The sequence below is a fragment of the Lampris incognitus genome, chromosome 3 (genome assembly GCF_029633865.1).
Source record: "Lampris incognitus isolate fLamInc1 chromosome 3, fLamInc1.hap2, whole genome shotgun sequence".
Lineage (NCBI taxonomy): Eukaryota > Metazoa > Chordata > Actinopteri > Lampriformes > Lampridae > Lampris > Lampris incognitus.
This window is the reverse complement of record NC_079213.1, coordinates 12,495,977-12,512,674: the sequence shown is the minus strand read 5'-3', so window position 1 is coordinate 12,512,674 and position 16,698 is coordinate 12,495,977. Positions and strand designations below refer to the sequence as shown.

General features: G+C 43.8%; 1 protein-coding gene across 1 annotated transcript in view; it reads left to right on the top strand.

Moving 5' to 3' along the window:
- Nucleotides 1–16,698, top strand: part of col7a1l (collagen type VII alpha 1-like) — a 120,593-nt gene that overhangs the window by 84,761 nt on the left and 19,134 nt on the right. The window contains exons 75-83 of the mRNA XM_056275913.1: nucleotides 3,586–3,636; nucleotides 7,178–7,669; nucleotides 7,851–7,886; nucleotides 9,085–9,111; nucleotides 9,302–9,361; nucleotides 13,998–14,123; nucleotides 15,485–15,556; nucleotides 16,076–16,111; nucleotides 16,390–16,449. Coding sequence (XP_056131888.1) covers nucleotides 3,586–3,636; nucleotides 7,178–7,669; nucleotides 7,851–7,886; nucleotides 9,085–9,111; nucleotides 9,302–9,361; nucleotides 13,998–14,123; nucleotides 15,485–15,556; nucleotides 16,076–16,111; nucleotides 16,390–16,449 — 960 coding nt within the window. The remainder of the gene's footprint in view (nucleotides 1–3,585; nucleotides 3,637–7,177; nucleotides 7,670–7,850; nucleotides 7,887–9,084; nucleotides 9,112–9,301; nucleotides 9,362–13,997; nucleotides 14,124–15,484; nucleotides 15,557–16,075; nucleotides 16,112–16,389; nucleotides 16,450–16,698) is intronic.

The window sequence follows — 16,698 nt, the reverse complement described above, 5'->3', positions numbered from 1 at the left end:
CGCTAAGCCCCTCCCACCAGACGAACATGGGCATATAATTCAAATGTGTACAACCAGGAAATGTCAAGGCGAGACTCATGAAACTTTAGCCTGGGAACCAGATGAATTTGCAAATGCTAATTAGTCTGGCTCCTCACAGTTCATATTCAATTTCCAAGGGGCATTATCAATGGGCGCAGACCAAAATGCCTCTGGAGGCAACTGGATAGATCTCCAATCAATCGGAACAATGAAATGTGTGACATAGTGCTTAAACTTTTACCAAATCCTATCAGAAGTATGGCAAACACATCTTCCTTATCAACAAAAGCTTTAAGTGCAGTTGTTTGTTATTCTTGTGGAGAAAATATACCATCCAGTTTGTTTAATCGCTTAGTCTGTTGAATTGCGATAGCGGATTCCAACAGGCCGTTCCACATCAGCAGCAGCCAATGGCTGCCAATCCTCTGTACATCAGCATTATTTTTTTCCCACCTGCATTCCAGGAAGACCTGCCTCTGATTGGCTAACCCTATTCCTAACCAATGGAGGCAACAAGTACTAGCCAAGCAGAGGTAGAGTTCCCGCAATGCGGGTGGGGAAAAAAAATCAGGCTGTACGTCATCGTATCAAACCTGCTCGATATTAGATAAACAGTTGTGACTGGACCAAGCCGGGCCAGGTCAGCTGGAAATCTGTCTGAACGGGAGGCTGACCAGACATATATGCCAGAGCGAATGTAAACCATGAGCTCACAGATTCATCTGGTTCTCAGGCAAGTGAAACTTGAACCGTAGTTGATAATCATCCATGTAAAAAATTATTTTTTTCAGCCAATCTTAGTTACACTAACATTGTGCATGTGAAGCAGCCATTCGAGTTGGTCTTGTTGATTTTTTGAAAATAAAACACTCATATAGGGGGCTGGTAGAAAAGAGAGAACAAGTCCACAAGCGACTGGCAGGGTGTACAAGAATTGATTGCGTTCATCTACATGAACCTTTTCAATCGGCTTTCAGGGCCAGTCACGCCACTGAAACAGAGTGGTGACCGATCTTTTACTAGCTATGGACTCTGATTCCACTTCTGTGCTTCTACTACTGGACCTCAGTGCAGCCTTTGACAACATCGATCACTGTATACTATTAGACAGATTAAATTGTAATTTTGGTGTCTCTGGCTTAGCTCTCTCCTGGCTTAAGTCCTACTTATCTGGAAGAACACATTGTGTCTGCTGTATTAATATTACATCAAAATTCTCTGACGTTTAATATGGTGTACTTCAGGGGTCCTTTCTTGGCCCTCTACTTTTCTCTCTTTATCTTTCACCTCTTGGCCAAATTATACGCAGTTATGGAATAAATTTCCTTTGCTGTGCTGATGATACTCAGCTGTATGTGCCTGTAAGGGCTGATGATCATATACTTAAATGACTAATTTAGAGGCCTGCTTGGCTGCTGTGAAAAATTGAATGTCACTAAATTTTCCGCTTTTAACTTCAGATAAAACCGAGATACTGGTCATTGGCCCTGCTAGACACAGACACCAATTTGATCAAGTAACAACAACTCTGATTTCACAAAGTGTGGTAGCCAAAATCTCGGTGTTATGTTTCATCTCAGCCTTTCCTTTGATAAACAGGTTTAAGAAATCACCAAGACTGTGTTTTTTCACTTACATAACATAGCTAAAATTCGGTCTTTCCTGTCCATGGCTGATGCAGAGACTTTAATACATGCATTTGTTTCATCCAGACTTGATTACTGTAATGTCAGCTGGTGGCAGGGCCCTTTTCCTATCAGGCCCTGTTCTTGTGGAATAACCTGCCTGCTGCCATCAGACAATCAGAGTCTTTTGAGTCCTTTAAATCCAAACTTAAAACTCATCTTTTTGTCTTAGCCTACAATTAGTTGCCTTTAAGTTGAGCGCTTCACAACCTGTACTGGATGGCGGGTCAGTTTCTATCTCAATGAATTTACCAACACTGTTCTGCTGATGAGATTATAGAGTATAGATTATTGACTATTGCAAACTGTTCTCTTCTCTCACATGTCTTTTCTCTCTCTCTCTGAGTGATGTCTTCTCCTTTCTCTTTTTCAGTGTGTGAATGGTATGATGTGAGTCTCCCTTATGTGCACGTGTAGTCTGTCCTCCTCCCAGGTCTCCATGGTGGTCACCATCTGGACACTGCTTGGCATTTCCCCCAGCCCACAGCAGTACAACACAAAGGCAAAAACACATCCATGTACACATGTACATGGATGTGTTTACATGGCTATATACACCGAAGCAACTATATGTTTTTTTCCTCACAACATGTTTTTTACTGAGTGCGACTTATATTCCAGTGTGATTTGTAGTGTGGGAAATACAGTAAATGCTGCTCAGCTGTGGAATAAAACTCTTTTGATGAGTACTAATACATTATTTACGCTATTTTGACCAATTAAGCCTGAACAGATAACCAAACAAAATCCTGACCAGTTTGGACCATTGGAGGACACTTCCAACCGTCCACAAATATCACTGTCAGACAAAGACATAGATGGTGTCCGGGTGGCATAGTGGTCTGTTCTGTTGCCTACCAACACAGGGATCGCCGCTTCGCATCCCCGTTTTACTTCCAGCTTGGTCGGGTGTCCCTACAGACACATGTCTGGGGGTGGGAAGCCGGATGTGGGTATGTGTCCTGGTCGCTGCACTAGCACCTCCTCTGGTTGGTCGAGGCACCTGTTCGGGGGGGGGGGGGGTGGAACTGGGGGGAATAGTGGGATCCTCCCATGCACTGCATCCCCCTAGTGAAACTCCTCATTGTCAGGTGAAAAGAAGTGGCTGGTGACTCCACATGTTTCAGAGTAGGCATGTGGTAGTCTGCAGCCCTCCCCAGATCGGCAGAGGGGGTGGAGCAGCAACCGGGACAGCTCAGAAGAGTGGGGTAATTTGCCAAGTACAACTGGGGAGAAAAGAGGATAAAAATCTCAACAACAAAAAAAAGAGATATATGGGTACACAACATTTCTCATTTCATATATCTTTTAAAATCGCAAATAAATGCAGCTGAAAAATAAACAAACTTATCCTCAGCAAACAGGGTTGTGTGTTTTTCATCCAGTATATTTTTTGCTGCCGTGCATTACCGGCCATTACTTTCATTTTGACGAATGAACAATTCAGAAATTTATGGAAGAAAAGCCTCTGAAAATGGCATTTTCTTATTAAGTGATATGTGATTGTTTGAATTAAGCCATTTTTCATCTCTGTTTCTTCTTGTAGTTTTTGACATAAATTCTCCTTTTTTAATTGACTTTTTATTGCCTTATGTTGCTTTTACATTTTATCTCAATGCATTTTATGTTTATGTAAAGCACTGTGAATTGCCTTGTTGCTGAAATGTGCGATACAAATACGTTTGCCTTGCCTTCCAGGCTGACTTCACAACAATCAGAGCCCCGTTTCACGCAACAGACGACATGGAAAAGGTATGGTGTGTTTCTTAAGGCTGTTGAAGTAGATTTTCACCCTCTTACATCCACTGCTTCACATGTGAAGCTAGTGTCTGAGTCGTCGCGTCATTATCCCTTTTGTTCTTGCTTGTTTTGTGATTAGGAGGAAGTGTCGACACTTTCGCCCCCCGTCACCACGCAGCCAGCCGACAAGGTAAGGACCATTTGAATTTTAAGTGCATTTACAAATCTAAATCTGAACTAATTATCCTTGATTGCTCACGCATGCCTCTGAATGCAGAGCTCTTTCTTTGCGTCTTCTACTACAAACATGAATGTGGTGGGCCAGTGCTTGGATGAACTGATAAGTCACTGACATTCAGTGCATCATTTTTTCTGATATTTTGATAATTGTACAGCTATGAAACTACCTCTCATAGCGTACCAACACAGCGGTCTTTTGCCTGATCAGAAGTTATTTTCGGAGGTGTCTGGGTGGGGTAGCGGTCTATTCCGTTGCCTACCAACACAGGGATTGACAGTTCGAATCCCCATGTTACTTCTGGCTTGGTCAGGCGTCCCTACAGACACAATTGGCTGTGTCTGGGTGGGAAGCCAGATGTGGGTATACGTCCTGGTCACTGCACTAGTGCCTCCTCTGGTCGGTCGGGACCCCTGTTCAGGGTGGAGGGGGAACTGGGGGGAATAGCATGATCCTCCCATGCGCTACGTCCCCCTGGTGAAACTCTTCACTGTCAGGTGAAAAGAACTGGCTGGCAGCCCTCCCCAGATCAGCACAGGAGGTGGAGCGGCGACCGGGACGGCTCGGAAGAGTGGGGTAATTGGCCAAGTACAATTGGGGAGAAAAGGGGGGGGGGGTAAAAAGAAGTTACTTTTGACAGATGTAATGATATGCGATGTAATCAGCACTTGCCGTCATTATTCATTATTAGGCTTCTTTCACTAACAAATGAAAATTTCACCAGTGCAGAAAGTAGTATCTGTTTGTGTACGGCTAACGTGAATGCAATGTGAATGATAAATACAGTCGGACCGGCTCAGTTTCAAGCTTTAAAGTGCTTTTGATAAACTATATTTAAGCATCTTGTACATATTATCAAAGCATGACATAGCACAGCTTTTTTGAGCCAGCTTGCTGTGAAATCCCTCATTGTCCCAGCATGCTTTGAGCATGACGTGTGTAAAGTTTGCCTGAAGGGGAATGAACAAAGACCCTACTTAAGTCACGCTACGCAGGCGTGATTTACTAAACAACAGCAAAAAAAAAAAAAACTGATTTCAGAGTTACTTTTAATACTTTGTTCTTTTTTTTTTCTTCTTGTTTTCTTGAAACAGGACCTCTCTTAAATCCTGAGAGGGTGTGTGTGTGACTTTAGGGTTGTAAGTGTTCGTAAAGCGAGTGCACACCGCTTGTGAAGTGTGTATGTAGAACTGTGACGTGTTTCGCGTTTGAGGAAGCAACTCGTCCTGAACCTGACCGGCGTTGCACGAAGGTGAACTCCTTTTTCACACAGTGATGATGTCAAACCACCCTAAGACACGCCGAAAACAACAGTCCGATCTTGTATAAAGGTTTTTGGGGTTTTTTTAGCAAAGAAAATAGGATACCATCGTGTGTTACATCCAGGTGATTGACCTTATTGAATTTGCTCAGTGTAAATGGCAATTGCTTTACCGGCCTCGCCACCTGCTCCTAATTTATTTATTAAACAGCTTCCACATTTTTGTATGTCAAAAATTATGATTAGGTTAGATGAAATTATATACTTTTTTCCAAATGATGTCCTAACACATTTATTCAGCTTTGTTTTTACGTTGTGATGGAAGGTGTTATTTATTGAAATGAGCAAAATATTGGGGGTTTTTTTATATTCAACTTTTTAAAAGACTTCTGAGTTTGTTATATAGTTCAGGACACATTGCAGCACCAAATATGTTGTGCAGCTGTTAAACAAAGACTCTTTTCACTGGTGAAATTTTTTTCTGTCATTACATTTTTTTCCCCTGTGCTTAACCTCTCTGTGCATGTACATTTAAGTAAAAAAAAAAGTTTTGAATATCTTTCTAAACAAGTCTGTGTGTCTTTCATTTTAACCTTTACGGCGTCATGTGTTCTTGATGTTAGGGATGAGAACTTCAGAGTGTCAGTTTGCCACTTTTCACGTTCGATATTTGAACATGTCCGTTTTTAAAAATATACACATGACCACACCATGACATGTAGGTCAGGTGAATCGGCCATACTGAAGTTGTCCCTAGGTGTGTGTGTCGGCCCTGTGATGGTCTAGCGGCCTGTCCTGAGTGTCTCCCCGCCTGCCGCTCAATGACTGCTGAGATAGGCTCCGGCATCCCCTGACCAGTGGCGCCATAAGTGGGTTTCATGTTATGAAGACTCTTAAGGGCGCCACACTAGAGGGGGCGCCACAACTGTGCTCAATTATTTATTTTTTTAATAAATTTATTTCTAGTTTTTCCCCTTATCCCACCCGATTACCCAATGGCATATGGCCAGATCTTGTCAAAGACCTTTCTGATTCGCAATCCACAGGAAGGAGAGATCGACAGGAAAGAGCCCACAGGTTCAATCTGGGCTATGGTGGTATCACGTTCCTTTTTGTTAAGAGCATTTTATATGTAAATTTGTCAAACTAAGAAGATGGGTCCCTTATTGGACAAGCTGTTGATGAGGGGATTGTTGGGAAAGCTGGTAGCATGTGATGAAGGTAGAGGGAGGAGTGGGTTTAATGTTTAGAGAAGTCAGGAAAATAATTGTTTGATTAATTAAATAAATAAAAAGGCGCTCAGTCATATTCTTTATAGGGGCACAAAATCCCTGGTGGCACCCCTGCCCGTGACCCCAATTGGGATAAGCGGGCTTGGAAAATCACACCAAGGTGTTAGCCGAGAGCACCAAGAGTAATCACGACTTGAAGATTATTCAACCTCATGTCGAATACAGTCACATAACAGAACAGTAGTACAACATTTTATATCATGCAACACATTTTCATGTAGAGTAGCATACTTAGATGCATTCTTATTGATAAGGCGTAAGACTTGATGACAGGATTTAAATAGCCTGACACACCAGGTGACATGGTGTGACACACTACATTAGTAGCTATACATGGTATCTAATGGAGGACATTTCGTAGTGGGGCACCGACTTGCACATGACACACTTTGGGTGGATGTTGACAGGTGCATCGATCCCACATCAGGGTCAAGAAAAGTATCTCCTGGCCTGATTCTATGGTAAGTACTACCCGTTTGAAAATGAAATAAAATTTTTACAAGCCTTGAAGGTTTTTTTCTCTCAAAGGGCAAAATCAAAGGACATTTTGTGTAAGAAACGTTTTTTTTTTTTCTTGATGTATTGCACCGATGTTTCAGGTGTACATGCCAGGTGCTCCAGGTGGAAGGCATCAATACAAGAAGGCACAGAAAGTAAATAGCTTTATTCAACACACGTCTACGCCTGTAATGTCACTATCAAAGCTAAAATTGTCACAAAATGTTAGGGATAAGGCATTGCATATAGTGGTTATTGCAAACCAGATGAGATTTGTCCTCCCAATTTTTACTCCAGTTATCTTTCTCTGGAGCCAGTGGTCACAGAAACTGGAAAGTAAGTATGTACTGAAAGGTGGAAAAACTAATTATAAGTAACGAGGTATTGATCCAGAGCAACACCGGGAGGTTTTAAATCAAATCATGTGTTTCTTGCCCTATAGAAGAAGAAGCAGGCAAACCTTGACCTTCAACAGAATGGTGGAGGGAAAGTGCCTTTTAGTGAGATGGGAGCGGAGACCGTGATGCATGCAGAGATGGAGGGTGTAGAAGAAGAGATTACAGTCAACCCTGGGGAAACAGGAGGAGAAGAAAACAGTAAAGAGGCAGAGGGACGTAGAGAACCGGGATCTGAACGAGAGTATGGCGAGGAGGAGAGAAGCGGGGACTACGAGTGGGAAACGGAGGAGGGTGTGGATCGAGAGGGGGAGGACGACGACGGCGACGATGATCTCGATCTGGGAGTTGAGAGAGAGAGGATGAGGCTGGAGATGGAGAGAGAGAAACAGGAGAGGGAGAGGACGGAGAGTGAGGGGGAGAGAGAACGGGAGGAATGGGAGAGGTGGAGGGTGGAGATGGAGAGAGCAAGAGGGGGGACGAACGATGCAGGAACTGGAAGACCATACCCATATCATCCAGAGTACTTTTATTTAAAGGTAAGATGCTTCATCAATACATTAGAGCCAACACCAAACAAATCCATCCTCATATATATTGCCCTCTGTGGACATGATGCTTGTTCTGTCAATTGTCATGATTTGGTACGTGGAAACACTGTTACATTTCTTGTATGTTTTATTTCAAGGTTATCACTTTAACTGTTTTAACCTCCAACAGGGTGCCCCGGGTGAGCCTGGAGACCCCGGACCAAAGGTGAATACAAAAATGACATTTTAAATCAAATTGAAAGTAAAATTGCAATAGAGCCTACCTCGAAAGACAGTAATGTCCTCAAATGATACATGTTTTTGGTCACTGCAGCTGTCCATTCAGGGGTCAGTTTGAGGATGAACGAAAGGGGGACGCCATCCCACCTGTGAAATAAACACACAAAAATCAGCCCTTTGTAAAACTGCCATTCCCCCTTTCCATCCCCTTTGGGTTAACAGCACTTTGGGCTGCATCGATTGAAGGAATATTTGCAAGTACAATTTGCACATGTTCTGATGACATTGTAGTGAATGTGTATTGTAATCAAGCAACACAGCCAAAAGTAAAATGAGTATGGAATGAGTGGAGAAAAAATAAGCTGCGTTAATGTAAACAGCAGGTGAGTCTAATCACAGAACCAAACTATAAGACCAGAGACATGTTTTTTTTTCTGAGCTGCCAGTTAGTTTTTAAATATACTTGGTGTAATAATAAAGATATCCCCCACACGCACCACCGTCCATCTTGATTTTTTTTTTTTTACAAATGGAGTGTAACTTTAATCTCAAATGCAAGGCCACAAAACTGAAATCAACATGCTTCTCATAACCCTCGTTAACTCTCATTGACAGCATGTCAGCGTCAGCCTGATAACAGCAGAACTGACAGTCGCTGCATGAAGAGTTTATAAATATACACCTCATAGGCTGTCCTGGTGACTCGACCACAGAAAAGAAGCACTCGAGCCATGCAGTCTCCGACCTCATAGCAGGGTTCCTGGGTTCAAATCATATCCCAGAACTTGAGTTGCATCTCATTCCCTCAAAAAAAAAAGTCTAAAAACAACCCCAATGTCAACACCGAGTCTCACTCGTCGACATAGCATCAGCGAATGACGTCAGACATCCTCCTTCGCCTCTTGCCTGTCATCGGAACCGGTAGATCTCAGACTGAACCCCGGTCTTTGAAGTGCCTCTGTTCCCGTCTAACCAAGGTGCAGTGGCTTAATGTAGACGTATTAATAATTCCCCTTGTTAGTGTGTCACGTCAATACAAGAACCCTGAAAACTTTGCTTGGACTCAAATTTCATCCGATCAGCCTGAGTGTTTGTCTATTTGAGTGTTGGAAGTAAAGCGTGTGGAGGTGTAGACAGCCAGTCCAGTCTCACTTGTTGGACCAACTTTTTTTTTTTCCTATCAGGGTGAAATTGGCGAAAAGGGACAAAAGGTAAATGCAGACGTATTAATTCACAACCTAACTAAGATCTATACCCTGCCACCTTCCTGGAGTGTAACCAGGGAGTTTGGTTTTAAATTGTAATTAGTAATGTTGTATGTGATGGGGTGTATTACATTAAACAGCTGTATACATGTAGATGTGTGTGTATGTGTGTGTGTGCGTGTGTGTATGTGTTTAGGGTGAGCCAGGCATTGGTCATAGAGGGCCTGTAGGCCAAGCTGGACCTCCAGGACAAAAGGCAAGATTTCACATCTTTTTTTTCTTTTTCATAAGCAAGTCCTTGGAAATTTACAAATGTCCCTTTTGCTAACTTGCTTACGTGGCAAACTTTACATGACATTTAATAAATGACAAATAAATGTTCCTGGTTCCTGATAATTTACCAGCTTGTCTGTATCTTTTGATATCATTACACCAATGATGTTAGAAATATTTATCGATAAAAACCTCATGACATCAGTAAAACTGTTATTCTATAAAAATGTGATTGGTGCAAAAAAAAGTTTGGATTGTGTGCCACTAAACCCCAACTAAACTAACGTCCTCGTCCTTGGCTTGACATCACTACGTAGTGCCTTGGCCATTCAGAAAATTTGGGGGCGTGTGAAATTACTACCGTATTTCCCAGACTACAAGTCGCAGCGGAGTATTAGTCGCGCTCAGCATAAAACGTGTTGTTGTGAGGAAAAAATGTATGTAAGTCGCTTTGGTGTATAAGTCGCGTTTCTATTGTGGTACCACATACATTGAATGACACAATTCTTCTGTCATTACAATTGTAACCGGTTATTTTCTTGCCCGGTGCGGGATTCGATACGGGGTGTACTGCACCACAAAGCGACATCACTAACCGCTCGGCTAAAGGGTCAGACCCCCTAGCTAACGGGTCTTATTAGTAGTTTACACAGTCAACATAGCGGGATGGTCAGAGCCGTGGCGCCCATTTGAACCGCCGCCATTGCAAAGAACTGTGGCCGTTGTAGCGGGCTAACTTCCGTATAAACTGACTTACGGCAAGTCGCGGACTTTTTTTATTTTAAGTCGCGGGCTAACTGTAGTGAGGTTTTGCAGTAGCGACCAAATGAGCAGCGGAGGATTTTTTTTTTCTAAATTTATTTCTGATTTCTCCCAATTTAGTGGCCAATCGATCCCTATTTTAGTTCAAACCATAGGCGTTTCTAGCCCATTTTTGGGGGTGCTGCAGCACCCCTAAATTGAACCACAGCACCCCTAAAATTGAAGAGATTTTTTATTTTTTATTGTATGTCCATGTTTAATAAGCTGAAGAAATGTCAAAACCATATCCAGTATATGGTTTAAACGTAATATTTTAACAACAAAAAGCACCCCCCCATGCTTCGAAAATGGTTTGATCCACCCCCCCAAATTTATCTTGCCTGGCCGGCCAGCACTCTGGGTGCTCGGCACCCCTAAAGCTCTGATCCTAGAATCGCCCCTGGAACTTCAAACACCCACCCCCGCACTGCATGCGTTCGGGGCATCTCTCCGGCCGGCAGTCTCGAAGGAGGCGAATCCTGGCCGAACCACTGCCCCTCCCGACACACACAGAGACGCGTTGTGTTCATGTGACGAACACAGGCCGACTCCGCCCCCCTCCCGAAGACAGTGCCGCCAATCATTGCTGCGTCATCGAGTCCGGCCATAGTCGGATCCGACGAGACCGAACCCCGGTCCCCAGTGGGCAACTGCATCGACACAAAGCCGATGCTTAGACCGCTACACCACCGCGGAATGAGCAGTGGAGGAGTATGAACATATACGGCCCCACTGACGTGTGTTGTCACCATGGCAATCAACAACAATCGTCATTTTCTTTTGAACAACTCAGACGACCATGGCAAACAGTTCAATGTCCGTTCTACTCTCTCATTCGGTTTCTATGGGTGGTGCTATAGTAATACACGCGGTGTTTCTTCGGAGCGCTGCGTTGTCACTTTTTGACCCGCCCGCCTGAACCCGTCATACTTCCTAGTGTAAGCTACTAATAAGACACGTTAGCCCCTACCTAGCGGGTCTGACCCTTTAGCCGAGCGGTTAGTGATGTCGCTTTGTGGTGCAGTACACTCCGTATCGAATCCCGCACCAATGTAACCGGTTATCTTCTTGCCCGGTGCGGGATTCGATACGGAGTGTACTGCACCACAAAGCGACATCACTAACCGCTCGGCTAAAGGGTCAGACCCCCTAGCTAACGGGTCTTATTAGTAGTTTACACAGTCAACATAGCGGGATGGTCAGAGCCGTGGCGCCCATTTGAACCGCCGCCATTGCAAAGAACTGTGGCCGTTGTAGCGGGCTAACTTCCGTATAAACTGACTTACGGCAAGTCGCGGACTTTTTTTATTTTAAGTCGCGGGCTAACTGTAGTGAGGTTTTGCAGTAGCGACCAAATGAGCAGCGGAGGATTTTTTTTTTCTAAATTTATTTCTGATTTCTCCCAATTTAGTGGCCAATCGATCCCTATTTTAGTTCAAACCATAGGCGTTTCTAGCCCATTTTTGGGGGTGCTGCAGCACCCCTAAATTGAACCACAGCACCCCTAAAATTGAAGAGATTTTTTATTTTTTATTGTATGTCCATGTTTAATAAGCTGAAGAAATGTCAAAACCATATCCAGTATATGGTTTAAACGTAATATTTTAACAACAAAAAGCACCCCCCCATGCTTCGAAAATGGTTTGATCCACCCCCCCCAAATTTATCTTGCCTGGCCGGCCAGCACTCTGGGTGCTCGGCACCCCTAAAGCTCTGATCCTAGAATCGCCCCTGGAACTTCAAACACCCACCCCCGCACTGCATGCGTTCGGGGCATCTCTCCGGCCGGCAGTCTCGAAGGAGGCGAATCCTGGCCGAACCACTGCCCCTCCCGACACACACAGAGACGCGTTGTGTTCATGTGACGAACACAGGCCGACTCCGCCCCCCTCCCGAAGACAGTGCCGCCAATCATTGCTGCGTCATCGAGTCCGGCCATAGTCGGATCCGACGAGACCGAACCCCGGTCCCCAGTGGGCAACTGCATCGACACAAAGCCGATGCTTAGACCGCTACACCACCGCGGAATGAGCAGTGGAGGAGTATGAACATATACGGCCCCACTGACGTGTGTTGTCACCATGGCAATCAACAACAATCGTCATTTTTTTTTTCGTCATAAGTCGCGTTTCTATTGTGGTACCACATACATTGAATGACACAATTCTTCTGTCATTACAATTGTAACCGGTTATTTTCTTGCCCGGTGCGGGATTCGATACGGGGTGTACTGCACCACAAAGCGACATCACTAAGCCGAGCCGAGCGGTTAGTGATGTCGCTTTGTGGTGCAGTACACTCCGTATCGAATCCCGCACCGGGCAAGAAGATAACCGGTTACATTGGTGCGGGATTCGATACGGGGTGCACTGCACCACAAAGCGACATCACCAACCGCTCGGCCAAAGGGTCAGACCCGCTAGCTAGAGGCTAACGTGTGTTATTAGTAGTTTACAGTCATCACCCTCCCCGGAAGCGCGCCCCCGCGCTTGTTCTTCCCGCGCTCCGAAGAGACTTCTGAGCATCTGCACACTTTCGGATCCCACCGCTGCCACCAATGTAACCGGTTATTTTCTTGCCCGGTGCGGGATTCGATACGGGGTGTACTGCACCACAAGGCCACATCACTAACCGCTCGGCTAAAGGGTCAGACCCGTTAGCTAGGGGCTAACGTGTCTTATTAGTAGTTTACACTAGTAACCTTACCCAAACCCCCCGATCCGTGCATCACTATGGTACGGTATTTTTAATTGAGTCACAAGATTAAACAGTGCCATCTAGTGGCCATAGTTGAAATGCAACGTATTGTCCGACAAAATTACATTGTATAAATTGCTTTGGAGTATACATTGCAGCACCAGACAGACGAGTAAAAACAAAAACAAAGCAAAAAAAGCAAAAACACAGCGACGTATACTGGGAAATACGGTAATACAGTCATAATTTCCCAGTAAAGAAATATTGCCAACATTTTTTTCTGTCTTATCTTTTTACGTTTTTAGTATAACATCCTACTGCAATGCTACTGACCAAAAAAAACAACTTTTAAGTTGACCTAAAATTTCTCCTGATTTGGTTTCCTTACTTTCACTTACTTTCAGTTAAATTTAAGATCATTACAAATTCGTCTTTTCATCATTGGGTTTTACACTGGAATTAGGCAACAACTCTTAGGCAAGGTCTCGGAGATGCTGCTGACAAAGAACCTCTGGTCATGACTTTGGTGTAAATCAAAATCTAAAGGTGACTGCAGTCACCTTTAGATTTTGCAGTCATGGCATCAAATTTACTAAACACTAATAAGAGTCTGTATTTCTTAATTTGTTTTTTTTCTTGCTTCCTGTTTTATTTGTTGGGACCATATTATATGTTCGTTTTTAAAAAGCATTTCATAAATAAAGATTTGCTTACTTCATTATTAAAGCCATTAATCATCAAACTCACTGTGTGTCGCCCTTAATTTAATTGACATTATCCCTCATTTCAGTTTTAATTCAGGGACATTGATTGCCTCACTGACTCACTAACTAATCTAACGTTGTGCAAGTAATTGTTAATTGGCTGCAGCCAGAAGAAGTTATTTTGGGGGTAATTATTTTAAAGCAATTGAAAAGTAACACAGAACAATTAATCTTCTATTGTGTGTTTGTCCGCTAAACCATTCACCCCTCTGTCTGCCCACCTGTGTTCCTGTTCTGCTCGCTCTCTCTCTCTCTCTCTCTCTCTCTCTCTCTCTCTCTCTCTCTCTCTCTCTCTCTCTCTCTCTCTCTCTCTCTCTCTCTCTCTCTCTCTCCCTCCCTCCATCTACCTCTCCTCAGGGTGAACCAGGTGAGCCAGGACCTCCAGGTGCTCAGGGTATTCAGGGTATTCGTGGGAACTCTGGCATTCAGGGCTCCCCGGGCCTGAGGGGCCAACCTGGTTATCCAGGAGAACCAGGGAGAGAGGTACAACAGATTTACTCCATTTTATGATATAATGCTATATTGTATGGATTTATAGTATACTGTATATAAATATAGCCATCCGTCCATCATCCAAACCGCTTATCCTGCTCTCAGGGTTGTGGGGATGCTGGAGCCTATCCCAGCAGTCATTGGGTAGCAGGCTGGGAGACACCCTCGACAGGCCGCCAGGCCATCACAGGGCCTGTATAAATAAATAAATAAATATAAAATATAAAAATTACAATAATACATAATGTGACATCATATCAAACTCTCTTTTTACAGGTAGAAAAAAATACAGGGACAGTAGTAGATTTTATATCCTTTCCACTTACGGTGTGGGAAGATGGCTACACAAATTCACGTTTGCGGTGGCCCCACCCAGTACTGTCCTGCAGTGTCTAAGTTTGTGTTTTCGTTTGATGGCTGGGAGAGCTGGAACTGGATCAGCGCTTGGTCTGCTGCATCCTGTGAGCCCAGGGACCATGGCCCTGCCTGGAGCTGCATCCGAGGAGGAAACACCGGGGGCGGTCTGACAGGACGCAGAAGCAGGGCAAGCTAAGTTAACTGCTAGCCCATGTGGACCAGCAGTTCCGATAACACCGAGGGCGGTCTGGCAGCGGCCTTGCCTAGCGTTGACTGTGTTTTTGGTGTGGAGTGTGGGGAGGTGTGTCAAATGTGTCTGGATGGGAGGGCTGGCGTTGGATCGGCTGGGGGAGCCTGGTCTGCTGCGTCCGGTGGGCCCAGGGACAACAGCCCTGCTTGGAGCTGTGCCCGAGGAGAAAACACCGAGGGCGGTCTGTCAGGATGTGGAAGCGGGGCAGGCTAAGTCATCCTGATGTTTGCTCTCTTGGACAGTGATTTTTTTTAATTTTGTTTTTATGTTGGATATATGTGTTTTTGTCGGGGTTTTTTGTAGTTTGAAATAATGTTTTCTTGTATTTTGGATGTGTTTTTGTCTTTGTGTTGCACTGCTGTCGACTGGGGGAAACGATATTTCGTATCATTTCATGTGCGCAGGTGCATGGAATGAAATGACAAATAAATGTTGCTGATTCCTGGTATATTTACATTTTACTTTTTTTATATGTATAAGTATTGTTTGAGTGTAATTGAAAATACAATTAAATAGAGATATGTGGAGCGAGAAGAGCTGTCAAAAACAAAACAGATCCTCAAAAACAAACTTTTGTGATAGTGATCTTTTGTATTTGGCAGTTGCCTAAACCATCCATCAGCAAGATGACATGAATCACATTTCTAAAGCATCCTCTAACAACCCCGGAGAGGTCTTGTGTTTTTCCATTTCACCGCAGCAGCATGGCCTTTATCTCTCCCCCTTTATTTCCATATCTGTGAAGGGAGACAGGGGTCGAAGGGGGAAGAATGGATCGCCTGGCGCTGCTGGACCACAAGGACCTCCTGGAACACAGGTGAGAAAAAGTTGTGACAGCATCCTCCCAGCCAGGGCAGGACGTGAGGTGTTGGGATCACCAATCCTGTTTGTCAAAATAAAGACAAGCAGCCCCCAGATATTTTATGAAAACCCTAAACGAGTGTTGATATGACCCCTGTGTTGACATACAACTGAATTTTGTCTGGTGGTAGGAATGAAGCTAGAATACAGTATGGCCAGATATTTTATGAAAACCCTAAACGAGTGTTGATATGACCCCTGTGTCGACTTACAACTGAATTTTGTCTGGTGGTAGGAATGAAGATAGAATACAGTATGGCAATAACAAATGACCTGTCTATATAATATAAGATACATTTACCCTGTTCTAACATAATCTGTTATTGTTCAGATAATGTTTTTAAATTTAATTTTGGTTACCAAAATATCTTTTGTGATCAAAATGAAATCATTCTTCAAAATAAACCTATTTGGACCACTGTGTGTTAGTGTGATTTCTCCTGATCTGACGTTAGTTGTGCTTTTTCTTTCAAAGGGTCCTCCTGGTGTGCCAGGAGTAAAAGGAGAAAAGGTACCATCCCACCTCTATTTTCTCCATGTCTATCTATCGATTGATCCATCCATCCATCCATCCATCCATCCATCCATCCATCCATCCGTCTATCTGTTTGTCCATTTATCTATGTCTGTCTGTCTACTGTATGTGTTTACCGTGATCTACTTATTTGTTTACTTGCATCATTTTTAACATTTTAACAGATGACTGATACAATGGTATTGAAGTGTGAAGCGTTTGATACGTACTCGTATTCCCCATCATGTTCATATTCATGCTCATATTCCCATCAGGGTGACAGCATTCCAGGCGAGTCGGGCGCGAGGGGCATTGCTGGGATCCCAGGCAGAAGGGTAAGCGTGGTCAATACCCAAGGTAACCTTTAACTCTTGAGGCCCCCCCCCCCAAGGATGGAAAACACATGATCAAGTGGGAAATATCCGTGAATGAATGGCCCCGTTTTGTTTCTTTGGTTTGATGGGTGACAGATACTCATGGAGGACCAGCTTTCAATTTACACATTTAAATGTGTCATTCATTGCTGTCTTTTTTCCCTACTCTCTTCCTCTGAGAACACTCACAGTGCCCCCTTTTTACATAGT